Source organism: Colletotrichum phormii, assembly GCF_030913505.1.
Source record: "Colletotrichum phormii strain CBS 102054 chromosome Unknown BDP81scaffold_1, whole genome shotgun sequence".
NCBI classification, from domain to species: domain Eukaryota; kingdom Fungi; phylum Ascomycota; class Sordariomycetes; order Glomerellales; family Glomerellaceae; genus Colletotrichum; species Colletotrichum phormii.
The window spans coordinates 4,461,642-4,474,188 of NW_026851443.1; the positions used below are offsets into that span (position 1 = coordinate 4,461,642).

The 12,547-nt window shown below is 53.0% G+C and overlaps 3 protein-coding genes across 3 annotated transcripts; 2 read left to right on the top strand and 1 right to left on the bottom strand.

Moving 5' to 3' along the window:
• Positions 1–4,535: 4,535 nt before the first annotated feature.
• BDP81DRAFT_306250 (copper amine oxidase) lies at positions 4,536–6,921 on the top strand (the record flags this gene model as incomplete). The annotated part of the gene is made up of 3 exons (XM_060583259.1): positions 4,536–4,870; positions 4,933–6,552; positions 6,663–6,921. 3 exons carry the CDS (start codon positions 4,536–4,538, stop codon positions 6,919–6,921), a joined length of 2,214 nt encoding a protein of 737 aa, XP_060452474.1.
• Positions 6,922–8,484: 1,563 nt separating this feature from the next.
• Positions 8,485–9,614, top strand: BDP81DRAFT_402250 (uncharacterized protein). Its single transcript, XM_060588838.1, has 3 exons — positions 8,485–8,934; positions 8,990–9,147; positions 9,228–9,614. The coding sequence occupies exons 1-3, from the start codon at positions 8,903–8,905 to the stop codon at positions 9,332–9,334; spliced, it is 297 nt and encodes a 98-aa protein (XP_060452475.1). The 5' UTR covers positions 8,485–8,902; the 3' UTR covers positions 9,335–9,614.
• A 25-nt stretch (positions 9,615–9,639) lies between these two features.
• On the bottom strand, positions 9,640–12,261 carry BDP81DRAFT_364512 (dynein light intermediate chain). Its single transcript, XM_060586493.1, has 5 exons — positions 11,640–12,261; positions 11,204–11,586; positions 11,054–11,147; positions 10,323–10,999; positions 9,640–10,264 (listed from the first exon to the last, which is right to left on the bottom strand). The coding sequence occupies exons 1-5, from the start codon at positions 11,944–11,946 to the stop codon at positions 10,103–10,105; spliced, it is 1,623 nt and encodes a 540-aa protein (XP_060452476.1). The 5' UTR covers positions 11,947–12,261; the 3' UTR covers positions 9,640–10,102.
• Between the last annotated feature and the right edge of the window lie 286 nt (positions 12,262–12,547).

The window sequence follows — 12,547 nt, forward strand, 5'->3', positions numbered from 1 at the left end:
AGAGAGAAAATCTACGATGGCGTGGATAGGGAGCTTTTGGGACGATTCGCAATCCGAAGAAAAGTCGATGTGGCTTTGTTCGCGTGGTCCCCCCTTCTCCTGCCTTCCCTGTGTGATTTCCAAGTCGAGGTTCCCTGCACGGCAAGTCCTCCTCTTCCTCTCTCTCCTCCTTCCTTCCTGGAAGTTTGAACAGTCGTGATTGAGTACGTACCTCACCCTGTACGAATGAACTGAAGCCTCAGGTGTGAGTCTGTGAGGTGTGTTGCGTGGATCCCGCATGCGCTGCAGCGCTACTGCGCAATGTGTTTCCGGCCGGCGACACGATCGCCTTGGTGCGGATGCTACCCAGTAGCGAGGCGACGGGACGATGCAACCTGGCAGATAGGTGAGGTATTCGATGTCAATGATCTGGTGAAGGAACTCGGCGCTGACTGGGACGCTTCCGTTGATATCGGATTAACACCGACACCAATGGCCACGCACCACCTCATGCAGGAGACATGCCACTGGATCAGCCAAGAGGCTTGACAGTCAGATAGATTAGGAAGAGACCATTGGCACAGACGAACATCAAGCATTTTCAGCAAAAAAAACCAGCAAGGGTCTTCTGTGCGCATGTGCCCATCGACAGACGAGTCTAGACGATGTGCACGTTCTCGAGACTCTAGAACTTGGATCAAGACAATGCGACAGAGGGACGCGCAACGCAGAAATCCGAACAAAAAAAATGTTTGCGAGACGATGATATGGGATGGCGAATGAGCAGAGTGGGATCTGTGCCCGGCAAGAGCTGCCGGGTGGAGCAACGGAAGGACGGAAGAGTAAGACTCGACGTTGAGTCGAGTCCATCTAGCCGCACGTACAGAGTACGAATACTTCGCAGTGTATGTGTGGAGTCTCGTTGGAGTCTCGCATCGTCAAATGCACGTCTAGACAGCCCGGGTCTTACTCAGATAAGCCAGCGTCCCCCGAGAGGTGTCCCGTATTCGGCCTTTTCAGCCATACCTCAACTCCATCGTCAATGATGTAAGGGCGACGAGGCATTGCGTGTCCTGGCTGGAATCTGGAGTGGTTTCTGAGTTAATAACTCTCTGGAAACAGTGGAAAGATCGGACAGTTTTTGACCCCCAAAGTCTATACATCTGCCCGTCAAAAGTCGACGCGCGGAACCTGTTGGCCTCTGCGGTGTTCGTCTTCTCTCTTTCTCTGGCCCACGCAATGCAAATGCCAAGTCTGGAAAAAGGGAGAGAGTCTGCATGACTAAGTTGCGTCTGAGGAATGTATCCCAGATTTCCAGGTACCGCTGGCATCTTCCACGTGTTGTCACCCTCAGTCAAGTAGTACGTACCTGAGCAGGCATATGTCTTATCGCTTCGAGGTGCAGACCAGGGACGCAGCAAGCTTTGGGTAATTGGCATGGTGGATTTATGTCCATCTTCATCGGCGAATCCATATTAACGACATCCACCAACATGGAGAAGAAGCGGGCGCAGATCATAGAGAGAAAAATTAAGAATGCCCATCAACGGTCTAGAAGATGAAAATCGAAAAAAGTTGGTACGGAGGAGTGGGCAGAGCGAGCATCGTGGAGATCCCCGGGCCATCACGACATCAGATAAATTGGCGCGTTTCAGAAGGGAGCACCCTGGATGGGCCCTTTCCCAAAATAGGAATACATCTGCAGGTCAGTCGCAGTTTTCTGATAGGACGACGGGAAGGCAGGAACGCCAGGGAGCGTCCCCTTCCCAACCCAACATTCGGAACCTCAGGAATGTCAACCACATACCTGCCGTGCTGCCACATACCTGCCACGCACCACCTGCCTGACCATAGAGGCACGGATTGAATCTCTAGGAAGGTGCGTTGTCGGATCATCACCATCGATGGAAGTCTCGCTGTTGTCGGCCACCGCATCGTACCTTCTCTTACCAAAGATCGGCCCTGAGAAGAAAGTACCTACGGATAACTAGAAATATGCAGGAGCCATTGACCAGTGACATGGGACGTTGGCCCTTCTTCGCCCAGGGTCCTCCACCAGCTTCATTCCTCCCAACTGCCGTCCACGCCCGTCTCACTGAGCCGCACAAATGATACACTTTCCTGGTCACATATCAACCAATCCGAGTCTTCATCGGCCTCCGTTGACGAACGTTGACGGGACTTGGTCAAATTGGTCTACCTTATCAAGATGCAACCACATCACATCAGGCTTCAAGCAAACGTTGCAACCAACACGCCCCATCACAAACGTATCAAGAAACAAGCACAAGCGTCCACGTCAATCTCTGTCCGAACTTCCACCTCCGTTTCGCCAAGTCTACAGACATGAGACGCTCCCTTACAGAGTGCCGCACAAGGACATGAGTGCTCCCGCAGACCACAGCAAATGCCTGCAGTAGGGCCTGCAGTCCAGTAGCCAACTGCTAGCCTCTAGGGAAGCATCAGCCCTGTTTGCCCACGTTTGGGGCTGAGCTTCCCTCCACCTCATCTGAAGTCTCAAAGTTGAAAGTTCCAGACAACCTTTAGGGCGCCCTCAAGAAAGCTCCATAGCTCCCAAGAGTCTCGACAGCAGCTTGGTGTCATGCTGGCCACGCAAGACTCCTCATGGCGCGTCTCCGGAATTCCAACGGACGGTCCATCATTCGGCCTCGGCTTCCTGCGGATAGCCATGACCCGATCTCCATGACTTCTCCAGAGCACGCACGGCTTGGTCTCGGCCGCATCTCCGTCGTCGCCTTCAACTTCTGAAGCTCTCCACACGATAGATAAACCACCAATCCGAGTCTTCCCATGCGAGCAAAACCTGCTGTACCGTCACATCCAGCTCAGCCATCAAACTGTTTGGTTCCTTGTTCTTTGACCAGGAGTCCAGAAACCCCACTACCTTACTCCTCATAGCCTCAGCATTTGCAACAACCCCCGGTGTTCCCGGCCGTGCGGTTACCTTTGTGGATCGAGTCATACCGAGGCGAACGACGGTTGATCAGAATGAGAGCTCACCCAGGGGGTGCTGGCCTGTGCCTATGATGACCTGCCGCGATCCCAATTTTGTTTGCCGCACTCCGGACGATGATGCACGGTTCCGTTGTCGATTGTCATTTCGTCACTGGTCAGCAGCCCACCAGCACGGCGGTCAATGCCTCGGCCGCCTTTATTGAGTGGGAGAGCCATTCACAGAGCTACACCGGATTGCATGGCATTTCCCCTCAAACAAACATACTGGAGACGAAACTCGTGAGAGGACAACCTGTTGTCATCCATATTACCTTTGCACCCCAGGCCGGCCTTGTCTCTCCAGATATCCCAGCCGGCCCAGCTTCTTGTCTGCGGATAGTGTTTGCGGGTCCCCATCCTTGCCCGGCTATTAACTTCCGTCTGTCTACTTACTCTATAGGGTAAGTGGACCTGTCTTTGATCGTCATATCGTCGCTAAACCGTTGTGCGAATTTCGTGGGTCTCGAGTACCGAGGTGGCACTAACACGGCTCCTCTCACTTGACCAAACGGCTATGTCTAAAGTGTTACAGAGTCACCGATATCCGTATTGCGTTGTGCCAGCCTCCACAGGGCGAGTGTAGTCTGTGATACTCGACTGGTACGTATCTACCGTAGGTCCGACTGCAGGAAGGCTGCATTTCTTCTGCTTCTTAGGAGTCAGTGGGCATTATCATCATGCTTATTGACCGTCTGAGGTCAGATGTATCGGATGCTGCAGGAAGTAGTTTAATTTTCACCCTACCCAGCACTTTCCTGAGGATTAAACCCCAATGTTGTCTTCAAGGTCAAGGCACGGCTCAGACTTACCAGAGTCTCAGCCTAGCACAGTGATTATCACCTTCGCTCCCAAGTTCCATGACACAGGACAACGTATCCGTACCATCGTTTGGTAAACCACCATGTTACACAGCAATAATGGGTTCGGTTTAAGCTTCCATCCAGTAAACACCTGGTGGATGTCTAGCCAGTCAGCTCATCCTCCCGCAAAGAGCAAGACGTCGATAATGGTCGCGACCAATGGAGACTCTGCACCGCATGGACTTGCCGCATGTGGCTTTCGGCCACCCGAAGAGAAGACGAGATCTCCAAATCGTGGGAGAAAGCGACGGGTGATGAGCAGTCGATTGGATAGTCGGATGCTTGGTACCCCGCCATCCCACCACCCAGCCAGTCCAACAAGACGGCCTCTACCCCGCCATCGTCACCACGTATCTGTCACTGGATGAATCTCTGACCACGTCAAGTAGACGGTCATCGGGAAACCTATAATCGTCTCCGAGTTTGTGACCAAGCGACCGAGCTGCGCATTTGTGGTCATCTATCGAGCTATTAGTCAATGGACCATCTGCACTGTTGGATGAATGGTTCCTATCATCAGACTACTGCAAGATCCCCGCACCGCGTCTTAGCCGCCCGTTGAAAGTCTAGATAAGCCCGACGTCAGCCACTGATACCTGGAGAGTGCTGTTTCCAAAGGTCCCCATCTTACTATAGCTATCCACCTCGCTATCTCGAGTAGACAGCTTGATTCCACGCAGAATGGCTACTCATCCCTTGACCGCATTGTCTGGAGACGAGTTCAAGGCGGCAAGAGACATCGTCGCCAAGCTCTTTGACCAAGACGTTTCGCTCTTCTTCAGATGTATCTTCCTTCAAGAGCCAAAAAGAGAGGAACTCGTGCCGTATCTTCAGGCGGAGCATGCGGGAAAACTCACAGATGAGACACCTCGCCCGCCGCGCCGGGCAAAGGTTCAATACGATGTAATCAGAAGCGGTAAGACGCCCGAGTATACCCAATCCGTGGTAGACCTCAAGACCGGCCGCGAGCTTGATAGAACCGTGGCTGCACCGCATTTCCAGACCAGCTATACCCCGTGAGTCTCATCTACTATGGTATCAATCTCAGTCAGAATCACGCGGCTAAAACATCTCACAGCGATGAGTTTGCAATCTTCCAAGACGCCTGCGTGGCATCTCAAATGTTCAGAGACGCAATGTCCGAGTTCTCTCTCCCAGAGAACTTCACCGTCGCAATCGACCCCTGGCCCTACGGCGGTCCGGACGCCGACGAAGGGGACATTGCCCGTCTAATGCAGGGCCTCGTCTTCGCGCGCGACGCCTCCAAGAACAACATCGACTCGAACCACTACGGCTACCCGATCCCCATCATCCCCGTCATGGACGTAGCCACCCGCAAGATCCTCCGCATCGACCGCCTCGCCACCGGCGGTGCAGGCGACGGCCTCGCTCCGCACCCGCGCGCCGCGGAACCAAAATCCCTCTTCGCCAGCAACGTCTCCTCCGAGTACGTCCCCGAGCTCCTCGAGGTCCCGCAGCGCGAGGACCTGAAGCCTATCAACATCACCCAGCCCGAGGGCGCGTCCTTTGCCATACAGCCGGATAACCTCGTCGAGTGGCAAAAGTGGCGGTTCCGCCTCGGCTTCACCCCCCGTGAGGGTGCCGTGCTGCATGATCTCTGCTACGATAACCGCCCTGTGTTGTATCGTCTAAGCTACAGCGAGCTGACGGTGCCTTACGGCGACCCTCGTCCGCCCTATCAGCGCAAGCAGGCCTTTGATCTCGGCGACGGAGGCTTCGGCCGCGTGGCGAATAACCTCGAGCTCGGCTGCGACTGTCTCGGCGCGATCCACTACTTTGACGCTCTCATGGCCGACACGGAGGGGAACCCGACGGTTGCGAAAGCCGTGGTCTGTCTCCACGAGCAGGACAACGGGATTGGATGGAAACACACCAACTTCCGCACGAACCGGGCCGTGGTGACGAGGCTGCGGGAGCTCGTTGTGCAATGCGTCGTCACGCTGGCTAATTACGAGTACGTGTTTGCGTATAAGCTCGACACGGCGGGCGGGATCACGCTTGAGACGCGGGCTACGGGTATTATGAGCGTCGTGGCGGTGGACGAGGGGAAAAAGGAGTCTGCGTACGGCGCTGTTGTTGCACCGGGCGTGCTGGCGCAGAATCATCAGCATATTTTTGCTGTAAGGATTGATCCCGCCGTGGACTCGTATGCTGAAGGGGATACGTGTGTCGTTGTGGAGGAGAGCGTGCCTATGCCGCTGAACAAAGAAACGAATCCGTATGGGAACTATTATGAGATTCAGAAAAGGATCATCGAGAGGGCGAGTTGGCTTGACGCGGAGCCGAAACTCAACAGGGTCATCAAGTTTGAGAATCGAACCAAGAAGAATGCCATGTCGGGCCGGAACGTCGGGTTCAAGCTCACGCCGTCTGCGTCGCAGTTGTTGCTGGCGGACGAGACGAGCCAGGTGTCGAAGAGGGCCAAGTATGCGAGGCATCATGTCTGGGTTACGGGACATCGTGATGACGAGCTGTGGGCGGCTGGGGAGTATACGAATCAGAGCCGGGAGGAGGTTGGTGGGGTGTGGGATATGGTTCAGCGGGGGGATTGGTTTGGTGATGAGCGGGAGGCGAATGGTGATGGCGGGAGGGGTGGTGAGGGTAGGAAGAGTAGTCCTGTTGTTTGGAGTGTGTTTGGGTTGACGCATAATCCTAGGGTGGAGGATTGGCCTGTGATGTGAGTTGTTTTCCGCGTTGATCCCGTCCTTCTTCCCCTGGTTCGACCTTCATCACTCTCTTTTACCTACGATTATAAGACTACCGGCTAACTTATACGTTCACTACCAGGCCCGTCGAAATCCATCACCTCACCATCCGGCCAGCAGACTTCTTCACCTCGAACCCGGCACTCGATATGCCCACCAACAAGAATAAGACTAGTGTCATTGTTCCTTGTTGCGATGGGCAGGAGACGAATGGGGTGAATGAGGGAAGCGGAGTGAACGGGGAACAGACGGTGCAAAACGCTGCCCTCACGCATCTTCAGGGGCCTGGGCCGGATGTGTCTGCTGAGGAGGCTGGGGCGCACACGGAGGGGAGGGAGTAAGTTGATACGTATGTCGGGTTGAGTTCGGAGGCGAGCTCCTCACCAAGTAGAATATGTCCTTGGCTGAATTAATACTGCTCCCATCGTCTAAGTCGAAGACTGGGTGTCGACTTCGTCTAATATTTTCATTCCTTGCATCGCGAAGACCAGGAAACTGCAAATATTCGAGGGAATCCTCTACTGATCTCTAATTACATCAAATTATTTGACTCACTTGATGTCTTTTTCGGTGTTGTCAATCGCATAACGTGCTCGACTCTGTACGCAAGTGATTATCTTAGCGACTTAAGATCAAACTGAAGAACAGGACATTGTGACTGAGCTTCACATGATCCATCTTTTAGTGAGTCTGCTGAGTCTACTATTCGATATGCGGTCATAATCCGATGAGGCTCGGTGCATATAGAATGGGGCCGCAAGTTAAGCATACGTTGAGCCGAGCCGGTGGGATTGCTCAACGACATCCGGTCAGGTCACAGGTATTCCAAAATCATCGAAGAATGCCAAGAGAAATTCTCCATATCACTGAGCACACGACGTCCGGAGGCTGAATAGTTCCGCTGATAAGATTTTCACCATGCTGCTGCGCTGTGTTCTCTTTGCTTGAATTTGGAATGTCGTCTCCAGGGAAAACGCAGCATCTTCACTTGCATGTAAGGTAGTCAGGTGTTAACCAATGTTGACTTTGGTCCAGACTACAAGATTCTGATCAAGGTATCAAGTATCCGCAGCGGCTACCATCTTCTACTTATATAATCTTGGTAGAAATTACATGCTTGTAGTCACATATTAAATCTCCTTATGCTTTACCTGCCCGGTCCTGGAGACGTCCCGAAATGACACGTCGGCTGTTGAACGTTGCCATTATCATTCGGTCTTCCCAAAGCTTATGTCTTATACCATTCACCGCTTCAGCATGGTTTCTCGCTTCTGAACAAGCGATCAGTTGTCAAGTCGTCAACCGAAGGTTAGAATGAGCTTTGACGAACGGATACGTTGAGTATCTATGCTATGCCATGAAAACTCAATATGGCGCTCGGTCCCATGGGAGTATTAGACAGCGAAAAACATACTGTCATATGAACTTGAAGTTGATAGAAACCATCAGCCTACTCGTCATTCAAGATGGGATAATTTTACTCTCAGAACAACGTAGTAGGCATACAATCAGCTGCGAGTTTCGTTCTTCTCGAGATCTCTGTAATCTGAACTAATTGGACGTCGAACTTGCGAAGTAACGGTAGGCGATCGGATCGAGCCGAATTCGCTTGGCTGATATGACTCTTTTCGCTCCTCAACTTTGTAGATCATCCTTGTGACATGTCAAAAAGTGTCACGAGTTATGGCACGCAGCAATGGGCATATGAAGTGTGGTAAAAGTGGCTTGTATTAACCCAAATAGAATCGAGCAAGGGAAGGTGCTATATAGGAACAAATGAGAGAACCACGTGATAACGCACGTGATGGGCTGATTACAGAGTGCTGATGCTATTCCTATTTCGTGACAAAAAGCGAGCTGTAGGATCGACAACAGTAATAACGTCCTTCATTTGGACTAGGCTCAGGAGGTTCGGTGCAAGCGGGGAACCGTTATAGGATGCGGGAAATGTTCGTGTTCGTGACTCGCGACTGCGAAGGTATACCATTTGGCAATACAGCGGTGACATGTATTCCCAACCGAGATGCATGCCCAACCTACGCGTCAGGCAAGCCGATGATGGATCGTGAGAGCGCCCGTTTGGATTGAAGCAATATGGCTATGAGAATGGAAACAAGGGCATCCTTATGGGGTTTGATATCGGTTATTGAGGAAGATATTCTGTAAACTTTCAACAGACGGGGAAGATCACGCCTCACTCCTCTTCCCAGCAGTATAAAGACATCACGTAGTCCCTACCAAACTTCAAAAGCTGTCCTATCACTATCACAACAACCCTCAAACCACATCTTCAGCTCTTCCACGCAGACCAACCTACCCAAAATGTTCTCCTTCAACGCCATCATCGCCCTCATGTTCGTCTTCCTCCCCTATATCTCGCCACGCTATCACTAACAAAAACCAACCTAGGGGCCTCGCCGCACTCGTCAACGGCGCACCCACCGACAACACCGTCACCAAGCGCCTAGACGATATCAAGAACTGTTACTGCGGCAGGGACACCGGGTCCGCGCTCGTCAGCGGCCCGGCCTCCACCAAGAACGCTTGCCCCGATTACGGCACCGTCGGTACGTACAGACAAGACATATTCGTCCCTCAAGCTATCAAAGTTGAAGACACTAATCGTGGGACTGTGTTCCTCGTGTAGGCGGACCGTACCCTACCAAGTGCCAGATCATGATTGATATCAACGAGCCTTTGTTCGTTGCCAAGTGCAAGGCACTTGGTCAGCCTACTGGATGGTGCGAGAAATAAGCGGGATGAAGAAGGAGGGAAAGGGGAGAGAGTGGTGGTTGGAATTTGCTGATCTTGCTGGCTCATGCAAACGATCAACGTCTTGCTGTTCTACACCTAGATGGTGTGCGTGTATTAAATGTAATCAACTTGCAAGAGCTTCATATCGGACTCAACATGCAAGACTCAAACAGAATCAAGCTCAATTTAACTCGGAGTCCCTTCTCTGATTTGACAGAGTACCCAAGTGATGGTTCAACCCCGGCATCTCAAGCACAAATCACAAGATAGGTAAGAAACGCTCGTTTGCGCAGTGCTTATGGATTGGCACATGGGAAAAGTCTCGCCTGAGTGTATTCAGCTGTGGAAGCACCCGACTCCACCGTCACCACATTCAACATCCCCTTCTTGAACCCAAGGTAACACCAAACGCAAAGCATTGTCATAATCGGGGTATCTATTCTACAGCGACTGACTGACTGATTGCTGATCTGACTGAATCTCGCCCAACCGCCGCCACTGTCTCGTCTCGTCTGCGCAATCTTGCCTTCTCCCTCCAACATACACCGACCGAGGGCAAGATACACACTCTCTTTCGTCGCTTTCCTTCGTGGCCAATGTCCGTCAGACATGGTCAACTCTCTCTTTTCAAATTCAACAATCCTCCCCTGAAAAGACCAATTGGGTATAATTTAACCGCTTGGCCAGGTTCGAAATCAACTTCGGTCCCGTAACGAGCATAGGGCGGGTATGCCCGTAGTCCCCCACTGTCGCTCGACATCAACACACTCACGAGCCTCCGCGGGGGCTGCCATTGGCAGGTTGTTTGCGGTTCATCAAACCGCTGAAGAAAGCCTGGAGCTTGTCGTTGTCCATCTCATCAGGATTCTCCTCGGCGGTGTCAGCCGGTGGCGTGGTGGGATCCTGTGTAGCACTGTATGCCTGACGGTCCTGCATTTCGGGTTAGCCCCTTTTGTCGTTCCCAAAACAACACTCATGGATCACTCACCTTAAGCCGCTGCACCATGTCGTCCGCATCCACCTGGATGCCTCCCATGTTAAACTGCACAGGCCCAATGTGCTGGCTGACCTTGCCGTCGTCAGCGCCCTGCCGCAGCGCACTGGAATCCAACTCGTCGGTCCGCTGTCCCGTTCTCGACTTTGAGGCGTCTGCCTTCTTGTCATCGTTGTTCCGGCTGCGGTGCGTGTCCAGAGTCTGTAGACTGGAACCGAGGAACTCTTGCGTATCGGTTGATGACATCTCCAGCTGCGATGGGTCACCATCCCGACCTGCGAATGAGATGGCGCTGCCGGCCTGGCTGAGATCGCGGATCCAGTCTTCAAACGGCGCCACTGCTGAGGACGAAACTTCACCGTTGTAGTCTCCGTCCGCCTTGGCCTTAGCTAAAATGGTCAGCCCGTCCGTCGTCATCGCGGGTGAAGGGAAAGTGGACTGCAGATCATGCGACCAGCCTTGACTGGTATCTTCGACATTGAATCCATCCCTCAGCACGCGGATCTTGCCCCAAGAGTCCCAGTTTGGCGGGACCAGGATCTTATCCCTGTCAATCGTGTTGTGCTTCAAAGGTTGTCGTTTTAGTAGGGAGGTGATGCCTAGACTCGAGTGCACTAGACTCGGTAATGATGAAGGGACGTTTGGTGTGGTATAAATGAGCGATGCGCCGTCTGGGACAATAGTGTTAACATAGCCTTCGGCCCCGGGGAAAAGCGTAAACGTACGTCTCAGCAGCACTGTCCTGAGATACTGCAGAACCTGGTCAAAGTCACCCTCCTTCCACCCTTGCGTCTTCTCCAGACCCTCCATCTTCTCCGCCTGCGAGTTCGTTAGCATCCACACGATCAACCTTTCGGCATGGCACTTTATCTCACGTTCTGGCAGACCACGCAGAGCGGCAGACCTATGCCCTCTTCCCATTCACCGGGTCCAAGAGGCAATGCGACATCGCCTTCGCTGGCGGTCGCTCCCGTGCCGTCGAGGTTCGTCGTGCCACCTCCCCTGCCCCTATCCCGCCAACCGACCATCACCTCCTCCATCGTCGCCTGGCACTCGTTGCCCGAGCTCTCGAGGATGCTGCGCGTGAACAAGATCCATTCTCTAAGTTGGCGCATCCACAAGTGTGGTGTAGACCAGTCAAGGAGCACGACCATTAGGGTATTCGGTATCGTCTCGGGTTTAATTAGGGGTTGAATAAGTTTCGGGAATGATTCTGAGGGGTTCGAAAGCATGTAGAGGGAGATCCGCGCAAGTATGTCTGGAGACCGAGTTAGCATAAGGAAAAGAAGCCAAGCCGAGCTGTCAACGAACCTTCTTGGTCGGCATCCAGGACGTCGTAGTAGGTATACCCAAGAGCGAAGCTGTTTGCAATGGGAGGCGTCTTTGAGGTGTTGCGATCGAGGCTTCGCTTCTCGCTGCTGTGCGACAGGGACTCGACAAACTCCTTTTGCGAATCTGGCGAACCTCCCAGAACGATCATGTTCTTCTCCGGTAGCCGTTTGCTGCTGGCTACGTTGTCGAGCATGGAGCTCCAGAGGTCCTTCTTCTCTCCATTGCGGCCGTCTGACCCCGCGGAAGCCGATGTGTACGTCGACACCCGATTTGCGCTTGCCGTCATGATTGTGTTTGTCGCTGAGGAGGACGCATGAGGGGGGGTGGTGGGAAATCGTGGGTCTCTCGGGACGTGGTGTTTTGGCCCAGGAACTTGAGTCGGTGGGTTGACAGTGGACAGCTTTATGCGTATGCAAATAGACGCGTCGAGTCGCGGTGTAGGTTAGGTCGACAAGTACGCTGGATTATGGGAGTTTTGGTCGGCGGTAAGTCTAGAAAATACAGGAAAGTAGACTCCTCGGATCGAAGCAAAGATGGCGTTTCTAGGAGCTGGGAGTCCTGACTTGAATGGCCGGCCGCAATTCCCACAAAGCTATTGGCACCTCACCAGCGCTTTCTCATTGCCCCTTCCTCAAATTGTCGGGGGATTTGAGCTCCGGACCGGCTGTTTTCCCGACGGGAGCTAAATTGCAGCGGTGCAGTGACATTGCAGCACAGTGAGCTGCGCTAGCGAAGTGTCATTTTAGGGATTGTCTTGGGGGCTGGGGCGCATATTGGGGGAGATGACGCACTGACAGTGCTACACGGCTACCCGAAGCATCGGCGTTTTTTTTCTTTTGGAGCCGACAAGCTCCAAGAAACCTACCTAAGCTTAGGTCGCCGTTTCT

What these genes read in the sequence shown, in the direction of transcription:
- BDP81DRAFT_364512 (XM_060586493.1), bottom strand. Translation starts at nt 11,946, where the DNA reads ATGACGGCAAGCGCAAATCGGGTGTCGACGTACACATCGGCTTCCGCG. An exon ending in TCTGCGTGGTCTGCCAGAAC is followed by an intron (nt 11,148 to 11,203) that starts GTGAGATAAAGT and finishes ACGAACTCGCAG; the next exon opens with GCGGAGAAGATGGAGGGTCT. An exon ending in ACATGGTGCAGCGGCTTAAG is followed by an intron (nt 10,265 to 10,322) that starts GTGAGTGATCCA and finishes CCCGAAATGCAG; the next exon opens with GACCGTCAGGCATACAGTGC.
- BDP81DRAFT_402250 (XM_060588838.1), top strand. Translation starts at nt 8,903, where the DNA reads ATGTTCTCCTTCAACGCCATCATCGCCCTCAT. An exon ending in AACGCCATCATCGCCCTCAT is followed by an intron (nt 8,935 to 8,989) that starts GTTCGTCTTCCT and finishes AAACCAACCTAG; the next exon opens with GGGCCTCGCCGCACTCGTCA. An exon ending in CCCCGATTACGGCACCGTCG is followed by an intron (nt 9,148 to 9,227) that starts GTACGTACAGAC and finishes TTCCTCGTGTAG; the next exon opens with GCGGACCGTACCCTACCAAG.